Source organism: Periophthalmus magnuspinnatus, chromosome 10, assembly GCF_009829125.3.
Source record: "Periophthalmus magnuspinnatus isolate fPerMag1 chromosome 10, fPerMag1.2.pri, whole genome shotgun sequence".
NCBI lineage: Eukaryota > Metazoa > Chordata > Actinopteri > Gobiiformes > Gobiidae > Periophthalmus > Periophthalmus magnuspinnatus.
Window position 1 is genome coordinate 13110317 of NC_047135.1, and position 15123 is coordinate 13125439.

The 15123-nt window shown below is 38.7% G+C and overlaps 1 protein-coding gene across 1 annotated transcript; it reads left to right on the forward strand.

Annotated features, from left to right (window-relative positions):
- The first annotated feature begins 3182 nt into the window (after nt 1–3182).
- Nucleotides 3183–14444, forward strand: LOC117377271 (uncharacterized). The gene is made up of 14 exons (XM_033973654.1): nt 3183–3198; nt 3310–3416; nt 3812–4090; nt 4181–4274; nt 4353–4420; nt 4507–4746; nt 4841–4891; nt 4974–5084; nt 5549–5617; nt 5689–5760; nt 5844–5909; nt 6108–6953; nt 8199–9843; nt 9904–14444. The coding sequence occupies exons 1-14, from the start codon at nt 3183–3185 to the stop codon at nt 14442–14444; spliced, it is 8205 nt and encodes a 2734-aa protein (XP_033829545.1).
- Nucleotides 14445–15123: the final 679 nt, after the last annotated feature.

Consider the following 15123-nt stretch of genomic DNA (forward strand, 5'->3'; position numbering starts at 1 on the left):
TTGTAATGATCAGAGACAGCAGTTTGGATACAGATTGAATAATTAGTGCATTCATTATGGCACAACAAGGTGAGCACATGTATAAAGGTATATATTTAGAATATAAATGATTATTATATGACTAAAGAACTGGAAGGTGAGCTTGTTCTCAAAGATGTGTTTTTAATTCAAGTAGAAGCTGATTCAGACAGGTCAGAGTCAGAGTTTAACTCAACACTTTGTGGTGTTTAATTCAATTGACTGTATTTTTGTGAAATTGCAACAACAGTTTCCCCTTAGCCCTGTTGGGATCATTGATTGAACCAAGAAAAAGTTAGATTAGCAACATTCATAGTTAATGTTGTTAATGCTAAGCACTGCTCCTAGTCATGTGTTCACTTCAAGAAACAATTATATTTACATTTGTGGGAGTGTCCTTAGTGTGGAAAGTAAGTAATGACACATATATATGTGTAATTTAGTAGATGTCTTGGGTAATGTCCTTTTTAAGAGTATTAAAGATGTACTTGTAATTCAGTATAATTTCTAAATTAAAAGTAATTTGTTACATTTAAAAACACTGGGGTTGTCTTACAGTTCTGGTTGTCTCAGAGGCTAGCAGCCTGATTCACAAGCACACACACAATGACAGAACTTGGTCCAAGCAGGACTTGATCCTGTGATCTTTGGGTTGGGGGACCAACGCTGTAACCACTGAGCCACTGTCTCCCCACTAATAACAGTACTTAGTTTGATATTTCTATTAGGTGTTATATTTGCAGAATCAGTGGTCCAGATATATGTGATTTTATTCTTGTTCTGATGCAGTGTAACTGAATTGTGAAACTATTCAGGAAAAGTAAATATTTGTTCTGTGAATGTGGCTTTTTCAGTTTTGCTACTTGTTCAAAGAAGTAGGTAAATTCTATGTTTTATAATGATTTGTATGTGATTTTAATGAGTATCATTTCTAGTTTTTTGGTATATGTGTTTTTGACTACTCTAATGGAGTAATGATTTATGTGGTTTACTGTGCTGGATTTTCCAGCTAATTATTTCAATAATCTTACCTACATTGTTTTGTTGTAGAGGTAAGATCTTAAGCCCAAGCCCAAGTCCGAGCCTGACCCGACCCGAATTTCGGGCCGGGTCGGGCCTAAAATGTCAATCATTACGTTCGGGTCGGGTCGGGCCGGGCTTCTCTCTAGCTGACTTTTTTAAAATATTCTACAGGTTCAGTGAAGAGGTTTGTGGTTTCTCTTCTGTCATTGGCAGATATTTTTAAGGAGTGGTCATTAAAAACAAAACAAAAACATGTCTTTGAAAACAAGCAGAGGAAGCAAGTGTGGTGAAATTATCTGTGCTATAAACTCAACCAAAATTAAAACGCGCACATATTGAATTTTTTTTTGCGGCTGAAAAGTGATGTACTGCGGAATTAAAGAAAAGTACATTTGTCAGAGGAATTACATTTGATGCAAAGGACCAAGGTATTAGAATGAGAAGATATCTGTGTATTCATGAAGAATACAGTATAACATTAGTCATAAGAACAAGCTACTTTGTTCTTATATGTATTTTCTTCTATGGTAGTCTGAGGTTTTCTGTTTTTTTTTAATAGTTGCATTTGATACATTTATGATGATGTCTGTACAGTGCAAAACAGAAGTGTTGACATTAAAATGTCTGGTCAATGAGAATGACTTGGGGTTGGGGGGTAGAGTTGTGATAGGGCTATTTGACTTGTACTATTCATATGTAATCAGAGTCATTACAGCTGAGAGTTTGGGCCCAACAGCCATCAGCAGAGAATACAATAACACATTAGTCTTGTTTCCATGTGAATACAGGTCAAGAAGAATGTAGCAAGCTCATCTCCAAAGAGGCTGAAACTGAATTTGATTTAAGTACTTACATTAGAGTCTATTCCTAATTACAGTTTTGTAATTTACTGTAACTTTGTGGTTAGAATTTAATCAGTTTATTAAAGGTAAGGTAACATAAAGTTGCATTATGTGGAACGGTGGTGTTCATGTAAACCTGATCCTATTATTTTATGTGTAGTATATAGTATGTCCATTTTATATCATTATTTATGAACGTTGATATTGTGAGAGCAGTAGTGTTTGAACAGAGATAAACACTGTGTTTGTAGCAGGAGGAGTTCAGAAATGAAGGGCAAACACGTGTATCTTGCTTAAATATGTTGGTGTTGTCATGGTGTTTATCTTAATAATATTAGTTATTATAAGTTTGGATTTCTGTTGTTTTATAAACTTATGAGACAAGCATTTGTTCTTTTGAAAGGGCAGTTTTTCAGGATGATATTAATAACATTAATGTTTGTAAGGATAATGAACATATTATGATTATACTATGAATGTTGGCATCTTATTTAGAGTTCAGCTCAGTTTTTGAAACATAACTATCAACATGTATTGTACATGTGGCAACGAAGTTGTTGTAGTTTGCCAGAAGAAAATAGAAGAAAAATAAATAAGACAAAGGTGGAAATTTGCACCTAAAGGCTGCAAATATCTGGAAAAAAATATCTGAAAAAATGGGGCTGGGGGAAGGGGGCTGGGTTATCTGCAAGGGGTGTGGCCACACCTGGGAAGACCAGGTTAAAAGTCAGACATTCGAAAGAGCTCGTGTCTTTGATTGGCTTGCCATTCAGAAGACTCCCATTCTGCGAGGAAGTTTACTTTTTCTCAGTTTGGATACTTTCCCACTCTACGAGGAAGATTACTTTCTTTTAGTGTGGACCATTCACTTTTACTTTTTACTTTGATATTTTTGCGACGACTACTATCAAGTCACAGCTTCTTTTGACTGCATCAAGGTATGTGTACTACTTTGAATTATATACAGTTATTATGTCTGTTTTTATGTCTAAACTGTGTTACCTTTTTAATGGTCTACTATTATTATTGTCAGTCTACTTTAAAACTTGAAAAGGAACCATAGTTATGTTTTTGGGAAAGTGCATCTGATCTCATCAGAGCCAAATAAAGAACATGATGTTTCTTGGACAAATTACTAACCTCCTAGGTGTTTAGAGTTTGTCTTGACATTATAATGTTGATTACGTACTAATTTTGTATTTTCAACCATTTAAAATGTTTTATTTTTGTTTGTTGTTTCAGATGTTTTGAACAGGTGCTCTTCAGGTGTTCTGTTCTAAGCACTGCCAGAGTTTCGTGATGTCTCCTGTGTTTGGTATGGGTTTATTTTGTATTATATTATTACTGGTTGTGTTGTGTATGTGAGCAGTTTAATTACAAGTTGTAGCGATGAAATTAAGAATACAATGTTTTTGTATCTTTACAGTGGGGATTGGGACTGGTTGGCGTCCTGCCGTGCGCCACTGGACACGCTCCTCTTTCACCGGGAAACAGCTGAGAGTCTGCATCCCACCTGAATCCCCCAACAAGGAGGTATGTCCAATTTATTTTAAAAGTTTATAGTGTGTAGACACAGTGATGTGACATTTTTAAGAGGTTATTTTAGTCTGTCAGCCAGGTGTGTAAATGCAGTGCTGCCAGCCTATGCATATTAATTGTGCACATTAACCATGGCTCAACAGCCACCATCATCTCCATTAACATATGAACTGGCATCAGCAGAGTTGCGAAATGTTGTTTTGGGAGTTGTTAAAAAAGAAAACATGGTTGTATTTCACACTGTAGCAGCAGATGCAAACACATTGTACATTTATTGGTGTAAAACAAATTATGGATAGATTATTAGTAAACTGTTAACTAAAATTAAAAATAAATTGGGTTAATATTAAACACTTCAGTGTTTAATAAATGCTGTTCTTGTTTTCCAGTTGGTCTTGGTTATCGGGGATTCACATCTCAGATCCTTCGTGGAGAGAGATGTGGACATCAGAGCAGATGGCCCATACTCCTTTGGGTACATTTGCTCCCCTGGTGCTACATCTGACACCTTGGAGACTGACGTACGCCATTCCACTGTCGACCAACGCGTGTCAAAATGTGTGGTGCTGGCTACGGGCAACGACTCTTCCACCAGGGGCCAGACAGTGGAGCGGGCACAGAAGAACTTCCAGAGTCTTCTGTCTACAGTAAAACGTCTTTGCCCAAAGGTATGCACTCCCGACTGTGTCATATTTGTTATCACCAAAACACACTGTCACCTCAAATAGTTTGTGAGCTAAACTTTTGTATTTTTTTAGACATGTGTGGTGGACTTCCCTGCTCGTCATGTGGTTAGTGTGACCAAGCAGAACCAGTTTCGTGAAGCATACAAGGCAGCAGCAGAGGTAGAAGGTAAGACAAAGTACATGTGCTTGAGTAAAAGTGAAATATGGAAGAGTATATTTTAAATTGTATTATGTATTTTTGTAGGGCTGCAGTATGTCTCCTGTGTGCACCACTTCGCTATGAAGAACCTGCGTCTCTGGGCTAAGGATGGTGTAAGTAATACAAATACTGTTTGTGAGTTGACATAATGTATGTGTGACATAGCAGTGTAATAATTCATGTTATTGTCTTTATGCAGATCCACCTCAGTGTACCTGAAGGCATGCGAGTCTTGTCAGACTTGATCTGTAAGGCCATCAGGGATCTGTCTGAGAGCACCGTGGATTCTGCCCACCCAAGCCCGAAGACACCTGCCGCCCCGTGTGTGAAGCCCCTGCCGAAGACCCCAGATGTGGTTGTGACCTGTCCCACATCCAGAGCAGTCCATGTCCCATCTACCACTCCACAGACTGACTCTGAGGGCTGGGAATTTGGAAAGGTAGAGAAAGTGTACAATAGAAAATATATGCTCTGTTATATGTGCTGTGGCCAAATTTCTTATGTGAAAGTGCTAACTGACTTTATGTTTTCAGAAGAGTCTACAGTCGACTGCCACCAGCACAAGAAATGTTCCCCTGCGACAGGTTAGTAAAATGTTAACATTATTTTTCAATTCATCAATCAATGTTAGGTCTAAAAATCCTCACTGAAACCATATTTTTTCAGGTCACCGGTCTGTGTGCTATTCCCGTGTCTGCTGGCCGCTTTGCTGTTTTGTCTGCACCGCAGAAGACTCCTGCAACCTCAAAGAGCCCAACTACCCTGGCAACAAAGAAGGTAAAACAAATGGGCAAATCTATTGATTGTTTACATTTGTGAATGTAAAACATAAAAGTGTTGTTTAAATATAGTTTTTGTTTGTGAATCTAAAACATAAAAATGTTGTTTAAATATAGTTTTTGTTTGTTGATCTAAAACATAAATGTGTTATTTCAATATAGGTGAGTGAAGCAAGGACTGCCGTGCCAAGTAGAAGTCAGCCAAAGAGACAGGTATATCACAAGATCATGTTTATAAGTGCTGTTGAAAATGAAATTGAAATCTGTTTGACAATAACTACCAATATGTATGTTATTAGATGAAGCATGCAACCAGAGTTGAGGAAGCAGCGAGCTCAACATCAACCTGGCAACCTCGAGTTGTGCTGGAAAAGGTTTGATAAAAATATTGACTTCATATTTGGATAGAAAATACATAATACAAGATTTAATTTGTCTGATTGGTATTTGGTTCTTTTTTAGCTGGAGACAACTGTGGCAGAGACGCCAGTCAGACCTGCTATCAACACAGCACCGACAGAAGATCAGCAGGTATATATCATTTCAAAATATCTGTGGGTGGGGTGTCTGGATATATCTAAATCTGACATCTTCTGTTTTAGGTGCAGACTGATGCTGTTTCAGTGATACCACGTCCATCTACCTGCACAGAGGCTGAAGTGACTGTAGAGCTGGTATGTTCAGGCAAAATGTTTTATATCGAAGTAAGTATTATTTGATTAAGTCATGTTCATAACAATATCTATTCTGTGTGCAGGTGAAGCCTGATGTGAAGAGACCCAGGAGGACCTCCAGTCCTGTTCCCAGAGAAGCAGATGTGCAGGTGTGTTAATAAAGTGCTAATAATAAAAATTGACACGCAATATGATACTCATTAAACATTATTGTTTAATAATGTCTGTATGTGTCTGTATGTGCTGTGTTTCTGAGTGTGAATGCTACATGTGTGTATGAGTGTCTTTTTTAATAGAAACTGTTTCAAATTAAATGGTAATAACATTGTTGTTGATGTTTTTTTTAGGTCCCAATGAATAAGGTCTGCTGTGGAAAGCAAGTCCCTGTCGTCAGACTGCAGCGGCTGTCACCCAAAGCGGGCAAAGCAAAAGTGGCCAAGAAGGATTCCTGCCATGAAAAACAAGCATCTGTCCAACTGCAGCCTCTGCAGCATGAAGACAGCAAAGCTAAGTCTCCTCACTTTGATAATATTGTTGGGTCATTTCATCAAGGACACACAATATTTAATCCAGAAAGTAGAGGAAAGCAGTGCACGGCCATTGCTTTGGCTGCAATTGTTAAACACACATACCAGCGAGAGGTGTATAAATGGTCTCAGAAAGATCTAAACATGACTTTATTGGAAGGTGATCGCCTGTACAGAAGGAAGAAGCCAGCTATTACTGGGGGTCACTTTTATTTGGGAGCTTTTGATTTTAAAAATGAGGAGAAGTTGTTTGGCAAGACGTTTTGTTTGAATATTGTCCCTGTTATGGGACGTGTGCTTTCAGTCACCATCCCTTTTGAGAAAGTATGCTTTGTTACTTTGAAGACAGCTCTGGAAGAACATCTTGCTACTGACAACGCTTGTCTCTTCACCATGTTAGCCACTACATATGCTATTATTGCTAAAAATGGCATGTATGCTATTGTGGACTCCCATGCACGCAGTAAATCTGGGATGGTAGATGGTAATGGTTCAAGTGTTGTTGTCTTCTTCAAGCGCATCAGTGAAGTTTACTACCACCTAATCCAACTTGCAGGAGGATTTGGTGTGCCAAATGTTCAGTTTGAGCTTAATAATGTGACAGTGAGTTTGAAAGGTGAGAGTGAATGTGATGGTGTGCCTGCTGAACCTGCAGCTGTTGAGAGTGTATGCGAGAGTGTGTCTGCTGAGCCTGCAGCTGTTGAGAGTGTATGTGATGGTGTGTCTGCTGAGCCTGCAGCTGTTGAGAGTGTATGTGATGGTGTGTCTGCTGAGCCTGCAGCTGTTGAGAGTGTATGTGATGGTGTGTCCGCTGAGCCTGCAGCTGTTGAGAGTGTATGTGATGGTGTGTCTGCTGAGCCTGCAGCTGTTGAGAGTGTATGCAAGAGTGTGTCTGCTGAGCCTGCAGCTGTTGAGAGTGTATGTGATGGTGTGTCTGCTGAGCCTGCAGCTGTTGAGAGTGTATGTGATGGTGTGTCTGCTGAGCCTGCAGCTGTTGAGAGTGTATGTGATGGTGTGTCTGCTGAGCCTGCAGCTGTTGAGAGTGTATGCAAGAGTGTGTCTGCTGAGCCTGCAGCTGTTGAGAGTGTATGTGATGGTGTGTCTGCTGAGCCTGCAGCTGTTGAGAGTGTATGTGATGGTGTGTCTGCTGAGCCTGCAGCTGTTGAGAGTGTATGTGATGGTGTGTCTGCTGAGCCTGCAGCTGTTGAGAGTGTATGCGATGGTGTGCACAGAAAGCGAACCAGGGTAGAGTTAAAAAGTGGATCCTCTATTGTTCAAGGCAACCATATTGTGAAGAAATCCAAAGTGTATGATGCCAATGACATCACAGTTGTTGGTAGTGAGGAAAATACTTTGCAGTTTAATCCTCTTTCAGAAAACGTGTGTAAGACAATTTGCAAATTTCTCAGTGTTGAATTTGAAAATTGCAACGTTAAAGAGTCCTTATGCGCTGGTGATGCTGGGGTGCCATGTCATAATGAAAGCATTGTTGCAGATGGTAACTGTTTTTTCCGTGCCATTTCTCAAGCCATAAGTGGGACACAGAAACACCATAGAAGAATCAGACTGAACGCAGTGAAGCACTTAGAAAAGAATGCTGGAAAATACCACTGCCTTTTGAATCAAGAACATCAGCATTTGTCTGTGGCAGAGTACATCAAACTGCAAAAGATGTGTTATGTCAACACCTGGGCAACACAAGCTGAAATTCAAGCCACAGCTGATTGCATTGGAGTTGATATTTACGCTTTCTATCAAGGCAAATGGTTAAGATTTAGAAACAGTGAAAAACAACTGTCAGCTGAAGGCATCTACCTACAGAATCACGGAGCTCATTATGAACATGTTGTTTGTGTGAAACAAGGCCAAAGAAATGACTGTTATAAACTGTGTACGTTTGGTGAGCCCCAGGGATATATCACCAGATCAAGACATGCAAACGAAGGGGCCTTCAGTGCAATTCCTGACGATACTATTGGCAGATCACATGATAATAAAAAGATCATTTTGTCAAAGCATTTAAGGAAAAGGAAGGCACAGACGGACAGAGAATGTAAAATGGTGAAATATCACAACGAGGAGGAATATCGATTGAACGCAATAGAAAGCGGTATGGAGAAATACCAAAAAAATTTGGAATATAAAGACAAATTGAAAGCACACAGTTACAAAAAATACAAAACGGACGTGGAACATCAAGAGAAATTGAAAGGATACAGCAAGGAAAAATACCAAACCAACCTGGAACGTCAAGAGAACTTGAAAGGATACAGCAAGGAAAAATACAAAAGCAACCTGGAACATCAACAGAAAGTGAAAGCATACAGCAAGGACAAATACACAACTGACCTGGAACATCAAGAGAAAGTGAAGGCATACAGCAAGGACAAATACACAAAAGACCTGGAACATCAAGAGAAAGTGAAAGCATACAGCAAGGACAAATACACAACTGACCTGGAGCATCAAGAAAAAGTGAAGGCATACAGCAAGGACAAATACACAACTGACCTAGAGCATCAAGAAAAAGTGAAGGCATACAGCAAGGACAAATACACAACTGACCTAGAGCATCAACAAAAAGTGAAGGCATACAGCAAGGACAAATACACAACTGACCTAGAACATCAAGAGAAAGTGAAGACATACACTTGTGAGAAATACAGAAAAGACTTGATACACCAAAATAAAGTCAAATGTGAAAGTATCAAAAATTATAAAGCAAATCCTGATCTTCGACAAAAATTGAAATCAATAAATAAAGCCAAATACCACAAAGACAGTGCTTTCAGACATAATGTCCTGGCTAAAAAACGATTCAAAAGAAATCAAGATAAAGTACTAACTGATCAGATTAATTCTATAATGAATGAGTTTTTAAAGAAATCAAATGATGGACCTGAATTTGTTTGCTGTGTATGTTTCCGATCCATGTTTAAAGCAGCAGTAGTTCCATACAAACAAAAGAACTACAAAAACAAAGCAGCTCAATTAACGGCAGAAACATGTGTCTCGGATGAGTATTTGCATAAATGTACCTCTGAGTGCAATACACCATGTTCATTACAAGAATCAAGAGGTGAGCTTTGGATGTGCAAGGTTTGTCATTCAAAGATCCGAAGAGGTGTAACCCCAGCAGAATGGTGGGGAAACAATTTACAACTGGATTCAATTCCTCTTGAGTTATCTTGTTTGAATCATCTGGAAAAACATCTGATTTCTTTAAACATTCCATTTATGAAAGTGTTAGCTTTACCAAAGGGTGGTCAAAATGGATGCCACGGACCAATTTTTTGCATCCCTTCTTCAGTAAATCATACTTGTTCTGTTTTGCCTCGGTCAAATCTAGAAGGTTGTCTGTTACGTGTTAAATTAAAGCGCAAGCTGTCTTACAAAGGACATTATGAATATCACTTTGTCGACACAAATCACCCAAAAGAAGCACTTAAATATTTAAAGGAAAACAATCAATATTATCAAGACATAGAAATAAATGAAGAATGGGTGAATGAGTTTGCTAAAGAAGACGACTCTAATGATAATTCACAAAAAAGCAGTTCCCCTAAGGATGCACAAGACAAAACTCAACATGAAGAAGAAAAACATACAGAAGAAGTCTCGAACAATAATTCAAAACAACCTGAGTCTCCTGATGAAGAAGATGAAACTCTACATGACCGGCAAAACCACTGTATTTATCAAGATTCTTGTTCCATGCCTGTTGATCTTGGTCAAGAAACTCTTGATCAAGGTTTTGAAGATATAATCAATCTGGCACCTGCTGAAGGAAACAATCCTGTGCGTATTTTGTCAGATAAAGATAATGAAGCAAAATCCTTTCCATATCTTTTTCCATCAGGGAACAATACATATCATACGCCCAGACAGCACTACTTGACATTGGCACGATATTTTAATAACAGAATATTGCACGCTGATGGAAGGTTTGCAAAGTGCGTTGAATACATTTTTTTTGCACAGTACATGTCAGAAGTTCAGCAAGTTATTCAACAAGTATCAATAGCATCACGCAAAGGACACACAAACCCTGCAGGCAAAAAAGACAATGCTCCACAAAACATCGAGTCTTTGCAGGACATCATTAAGAGTGATGAAGGATATCGTTTTCTAAGGCCAATTAGAGGTACTCCAAGCTTTTGGCAAGGTGCACAAAAGGATTTACTTGCCATGGTGCGGAATCTGGGGAAACCAACTTTCTTTTGCAGTTTTTCTTCTGCAGATTTGCGCTGGGGAGGGCTTTTAAATTCAATTTTGAAGCAAGAGGGGAGAACTGAAACTTCTGAGAGTCTGGAGTATGCTGAAAGGTGTGAACTGTTGCGTAATCGCCCTGTCACTGCAGCACGCATGTTTGACTACAGGTGGCATCTCTTGTTGAATTACGTGTTACTATCTTCATTGAATCCAATTGGAAAGATTAAAGATTACTTTTATCGTGTAGAATTTCAACAACGTGGATCACCCCATGTACACGCTTTATTTTGGATTGAAGATGCTCCTGAAATTGGAAAAAACACAGATGAAGAAGTGGTGCAATTCATCAACAAGTACATAACGTGTGAAATACCCACACAAGATCAGCAATTAGCTGAAACTGTTACCTCCGTGCAGCAACATTCTCAACGGCATTCGAAAACCTGTAAGAAAAAGAATATAGCCTGCCGGTTCAATTTCCCACGCCCTGTATCTGAACGTACTTTCATCACCAAAAAACAGAAAATACCAAAGTGCCAAGGTGACACTGCAACAAACAGCCAAGAACAAAAAAAAGACACTGTTGAATGCATATGCTCTCAGAATGAACAGAACTTTATGAAAGAAGAGGATGCAATGAAAATACTGTCAACTGTTAAAAAAGCACTTCTGGATAAAGACAATCCCATTACGAGTATCCAGCAACTGTTTCAAAATGTTGGTATTACGCAGGAAGTATGGGAGAAAGCACTTAAATGTGTTGAAAAACGCATGCAAATTGTCCTGCAAAGAGATGTCAATGAAATTTGGATTAATCCATATAATCCACTTTTGTTGAAATGTTGTAATGCCAACATGGACATCCAGTATGTGGTTGATGTATATGCTTGTATTGTTTATATTATAAGCTATATGTCCAAATCTGAGAGAGAGATGGGGCTGTTGTTGAAACAAACACATCAAGAGGCCACAAAACAGGGAAATGCTGATGCCAAAGAAGCTATGAAGAAGATTGGTCAAGCCTACCTCCATAACCGTGATGTGTCTGCACAAGAAGCTGTGTACAGAATCACTCAAATGCACCTCAAAGAATGTTCAAGGAAAGTTGTGTTTATCCCCACAGGTGACACAATTTTCAAACTCACCAAACCACTAAATGAACTGAAAAAGTCAGGAAACAATGACATTTGGATGACTGGATTTGTGGATCGATATAAGAACAGACCACAGAATGACACTTTTGATAATATGTGTATAGCCACATTTGCTTCAGAGTATCGTGTGTTAAGTACATCAGAAAAGAAATCCAAAAATGTGATTAAGTTACAGAATTCATGTGGATATATTTCAAAGCGATTCAGAACCAAACCTGCTGTTGTGCGCTATGCACGGTTTTCAGAAACAAAGAATCCTGAGCTATATTACAAAAGCCTGTTACAGCTGTTTTTTCCTTATCGTCATGATAACGACCTGAAACCTTCATCATTTCATTCTTTTGAACAGTTCTACAAAGAAGGCACAGTGCAGCTTGGCAACCAGACCGTTTCAGTGATGTCAATTGTGAATTCAAATAGATCTCACTATGACATTGAAACTGAAGATTTGGAAGACATTAAAAATAATCTGGACTCTAATGAAATATTAGAGGATGCTTGGGCCATGCTTTGTCCTGAGCAAGAAGCAGAACGTTTGGAAGCCACTGATGACCTTGCACAGAGTAAACTGGATGATGAAGACCCCTTGCCCCATATTCCAGATTTGGGGATAGCTAACAGAGAAACTGCTCATTTAGAAAAACAACACAATGCGATGACTCGAGCTGAAGGTTTAGATTTAATTCGATCTTTAAATGACATCCAGCTGTCTATATTTTTCAAAGTACAAAAATGGTGCATACAAAAAGTCAATGGAAATGATCCAGAACCTTTACATGTGTTCATCACTGGTGGCGCTGGCACAGGGAAAAGCCACTTGATTCGGGCCATTCAGTATGAAGCCAATTGTCTGTTTGCTCCAATGCGACGCCACCCAGACAACATGAGTGTCTTAATAACAGCACCCACTGGTATGGCAGCATACAATCTAAATGCATCTACAATTCACAGTGCATTTAGCATTGGAACAGATGTGACACTTCCCTACATACCATTAGGTGAAGAAAAACTAAATTCTCTCCGTTCAAAATATATTGACCTTAAGTTAGTAATCATTGATGAAATATCAATGGTTTCTCATAAACTGCTCACATATATACATGGACGGCTGAGGCAAATCAAGCAAAGAGGTGATGTTTCCCCTTTTGGAAATGTCAGCCTTATAGCAGTTGGTGATTTCTATCAGTTACCACCAGTTATGGCAAAAGGTTTGTACACTGACAATCTACCTGTGAACTTTTGGTCAAATTTCCAAATGGCTGAACTGAAAACAATTGTCAGACAGAAGGATACCACATTTGCAGAATTACTGAACAGATTAAGAACACGATCGAAAGGGACACCCATGCTTCATGATGACATCCACATTCTACAAAGTCGTGAAACTGGAGAGGAGTCTTCTGCTCTACATATTTTTCCAACAAATTCACAGGTAAATGAACATAACTTTAACCAGCTCCAAGCCACTTGTCCTGACTATCAAACAATAGATGCACAGGACTATCACTACAACAGGAAAACTGGAAAAATGGAAAGCAAAGTCACACCTCACAGTAAAGACAACCTCACCAGTCTGCAGAAACAGCTATTTTTGGGTGTTCCTGCTAGAGTTATGCTGTGTAAAAACATTGATGTGGAAGATGGATTAGTCAATGGAGTCTGTGGAACTGTAACACATATTAGTGAAACAGAAATAAATGGACTTCCTGAAGCTGTGTATGTTCAGTTTGATGACATCAATGTTGGTACACAGAGACGAAAGAAGTACCCATCCACTGCACCTGCTTTAATAAACTCAACACGGATACAGCCAGAGGAGGAAAGGGCTAACAGCAAAGGGGGAAAACGTCGTCAGTTTCCTCTTGCACTTGCCTGGGCTGTTACAATCCACAAAGTACAAGGCCTGACTGTTGACAATGCTGTGGTGTCGCTAAAGCAAGTGTTTGCCTCAGGACAATCTTATGTGGCTTTAAGTCGTGTAAGAAGTCTAGATGGCCTTATTATCCAGGACTTTGATGAGAAGGCTATTTATTGTAATGACGAGGTAAAACATGCCTTGGAAGCTATGCCACGCTTCTTGGACGAGAATGTGTCACAAGCCAAACAGTCAGCTGATGTGTTAACCTTGTTTTTGATGAATGCTCAGGGTTTAGTAAAACATGTACCTGATTTGGTGTCAGTCACACAGCATTTACAGCCTGACTGTATAGCTGTGACAGAAACATGGTTAACATCTCAGTCTGCCCTTGATATTGTTGACATAGACGGTTACAGTTTTCACAGCTGTCCACGAAGTCTGGCATATGAACACAGCAAGCATCCGGCTCTTACTACACTCAAAAGTCAACATCACGGTGGAGTGGGTATATACTGCTCCTGCAACACAAATTATCACCTTCCTGATGTACCCCAATTTAATTTGGAGTGCTTAATTTACAAAAATGTAAATCATCAGGTTTTAGTTGCAGTTGTGTATCGTCCACCAACATATCCCATGTCTGTGTTCAAGCAGAATTTGAAAAATCTGCTAACTTGGCTACAGGCACAAAGTCAGTCCATTGTGGTTATGGGAGATTTCAATGACGACATATTGAAATCATCATCACTGTGCAATTTCATGAGCAGTTATGGATATGTTCAAAATGTCACATCTCCAACTACAGAACGAGGCACTTTGATTGATCATGTCTATGTCAAATCTGAACAATATGAGATTTCATCAGAAGTTGTTCCAACATATTTCAGTGATCATCAGGGCATAGCCTGCTCTCTTAAGCTGAAGTCTGTGTAGATTTTTTTTTCTAATCCAAATGTTTTTGTTTTTTGTTCCTATGAATTCAAACTGTATTTTCTGCTTATTGTAAATGTGTTTATTCCTTTCTATGTAAAAGTCTGTAAGTAACATTTGTTCTGTCAATTTATTTATTTATTTATTTATTTATTTATTTATTTCAGGGACAGTGCATATTAATCAACATTTCTGTAAATATGCCAGAATTAGCCAAAGGCTATTTTTCATCCATTGTCCCTTGACAGCAGATACTGTCCACCTAAAAATACCTAAAACAAGAGTAAAAATTATACTACAATAAATACATAGAAAACAGTCGAGAAATATATACACTCTTACATAAAATGGCAGACTCACAACAATCATTCAACTATACACCACCACTCATAAAGAAAGCACATACACACACACACACACACATGACAATCGCACACAGATACAGGGAAAGAGCCCAGCAGGGGCAGTGACAGTGGATAAAGTCAAAGTTCACAGATCTGGTTTGCATTTATACAAAATAAAATTTCTGTACATAAATCCATCAAATTCCAACATTTTTTAAACATTTTATAGTGACATGCATTGATGGATCTACACTTTACAATATGTTATTATGTTTAGTTTGAATAAATGTTGTGTTTAGAAGTCGTTCCACCTTGCTTTAGTGATCATCAAGGCATAG

Coding starts and splice junctions, on each gene's coding strand:
- LOC117377271 (XM_033973654.1), top strand. Junction 4,275..4,352: donor GGCAGCAGCAGAGGTAGAAG/GTAAGACAAAGT, acceptor GTATTTTTGTAG/GGCTGCAGTATGTCTCCTGT. Junction 5,618..5,688: donor CACCGACAGAAGATCAGCAG/GTATATATCATT, acceptor CTTCTGTTTTAG/GTGCAGACTGATGCTGTTTC.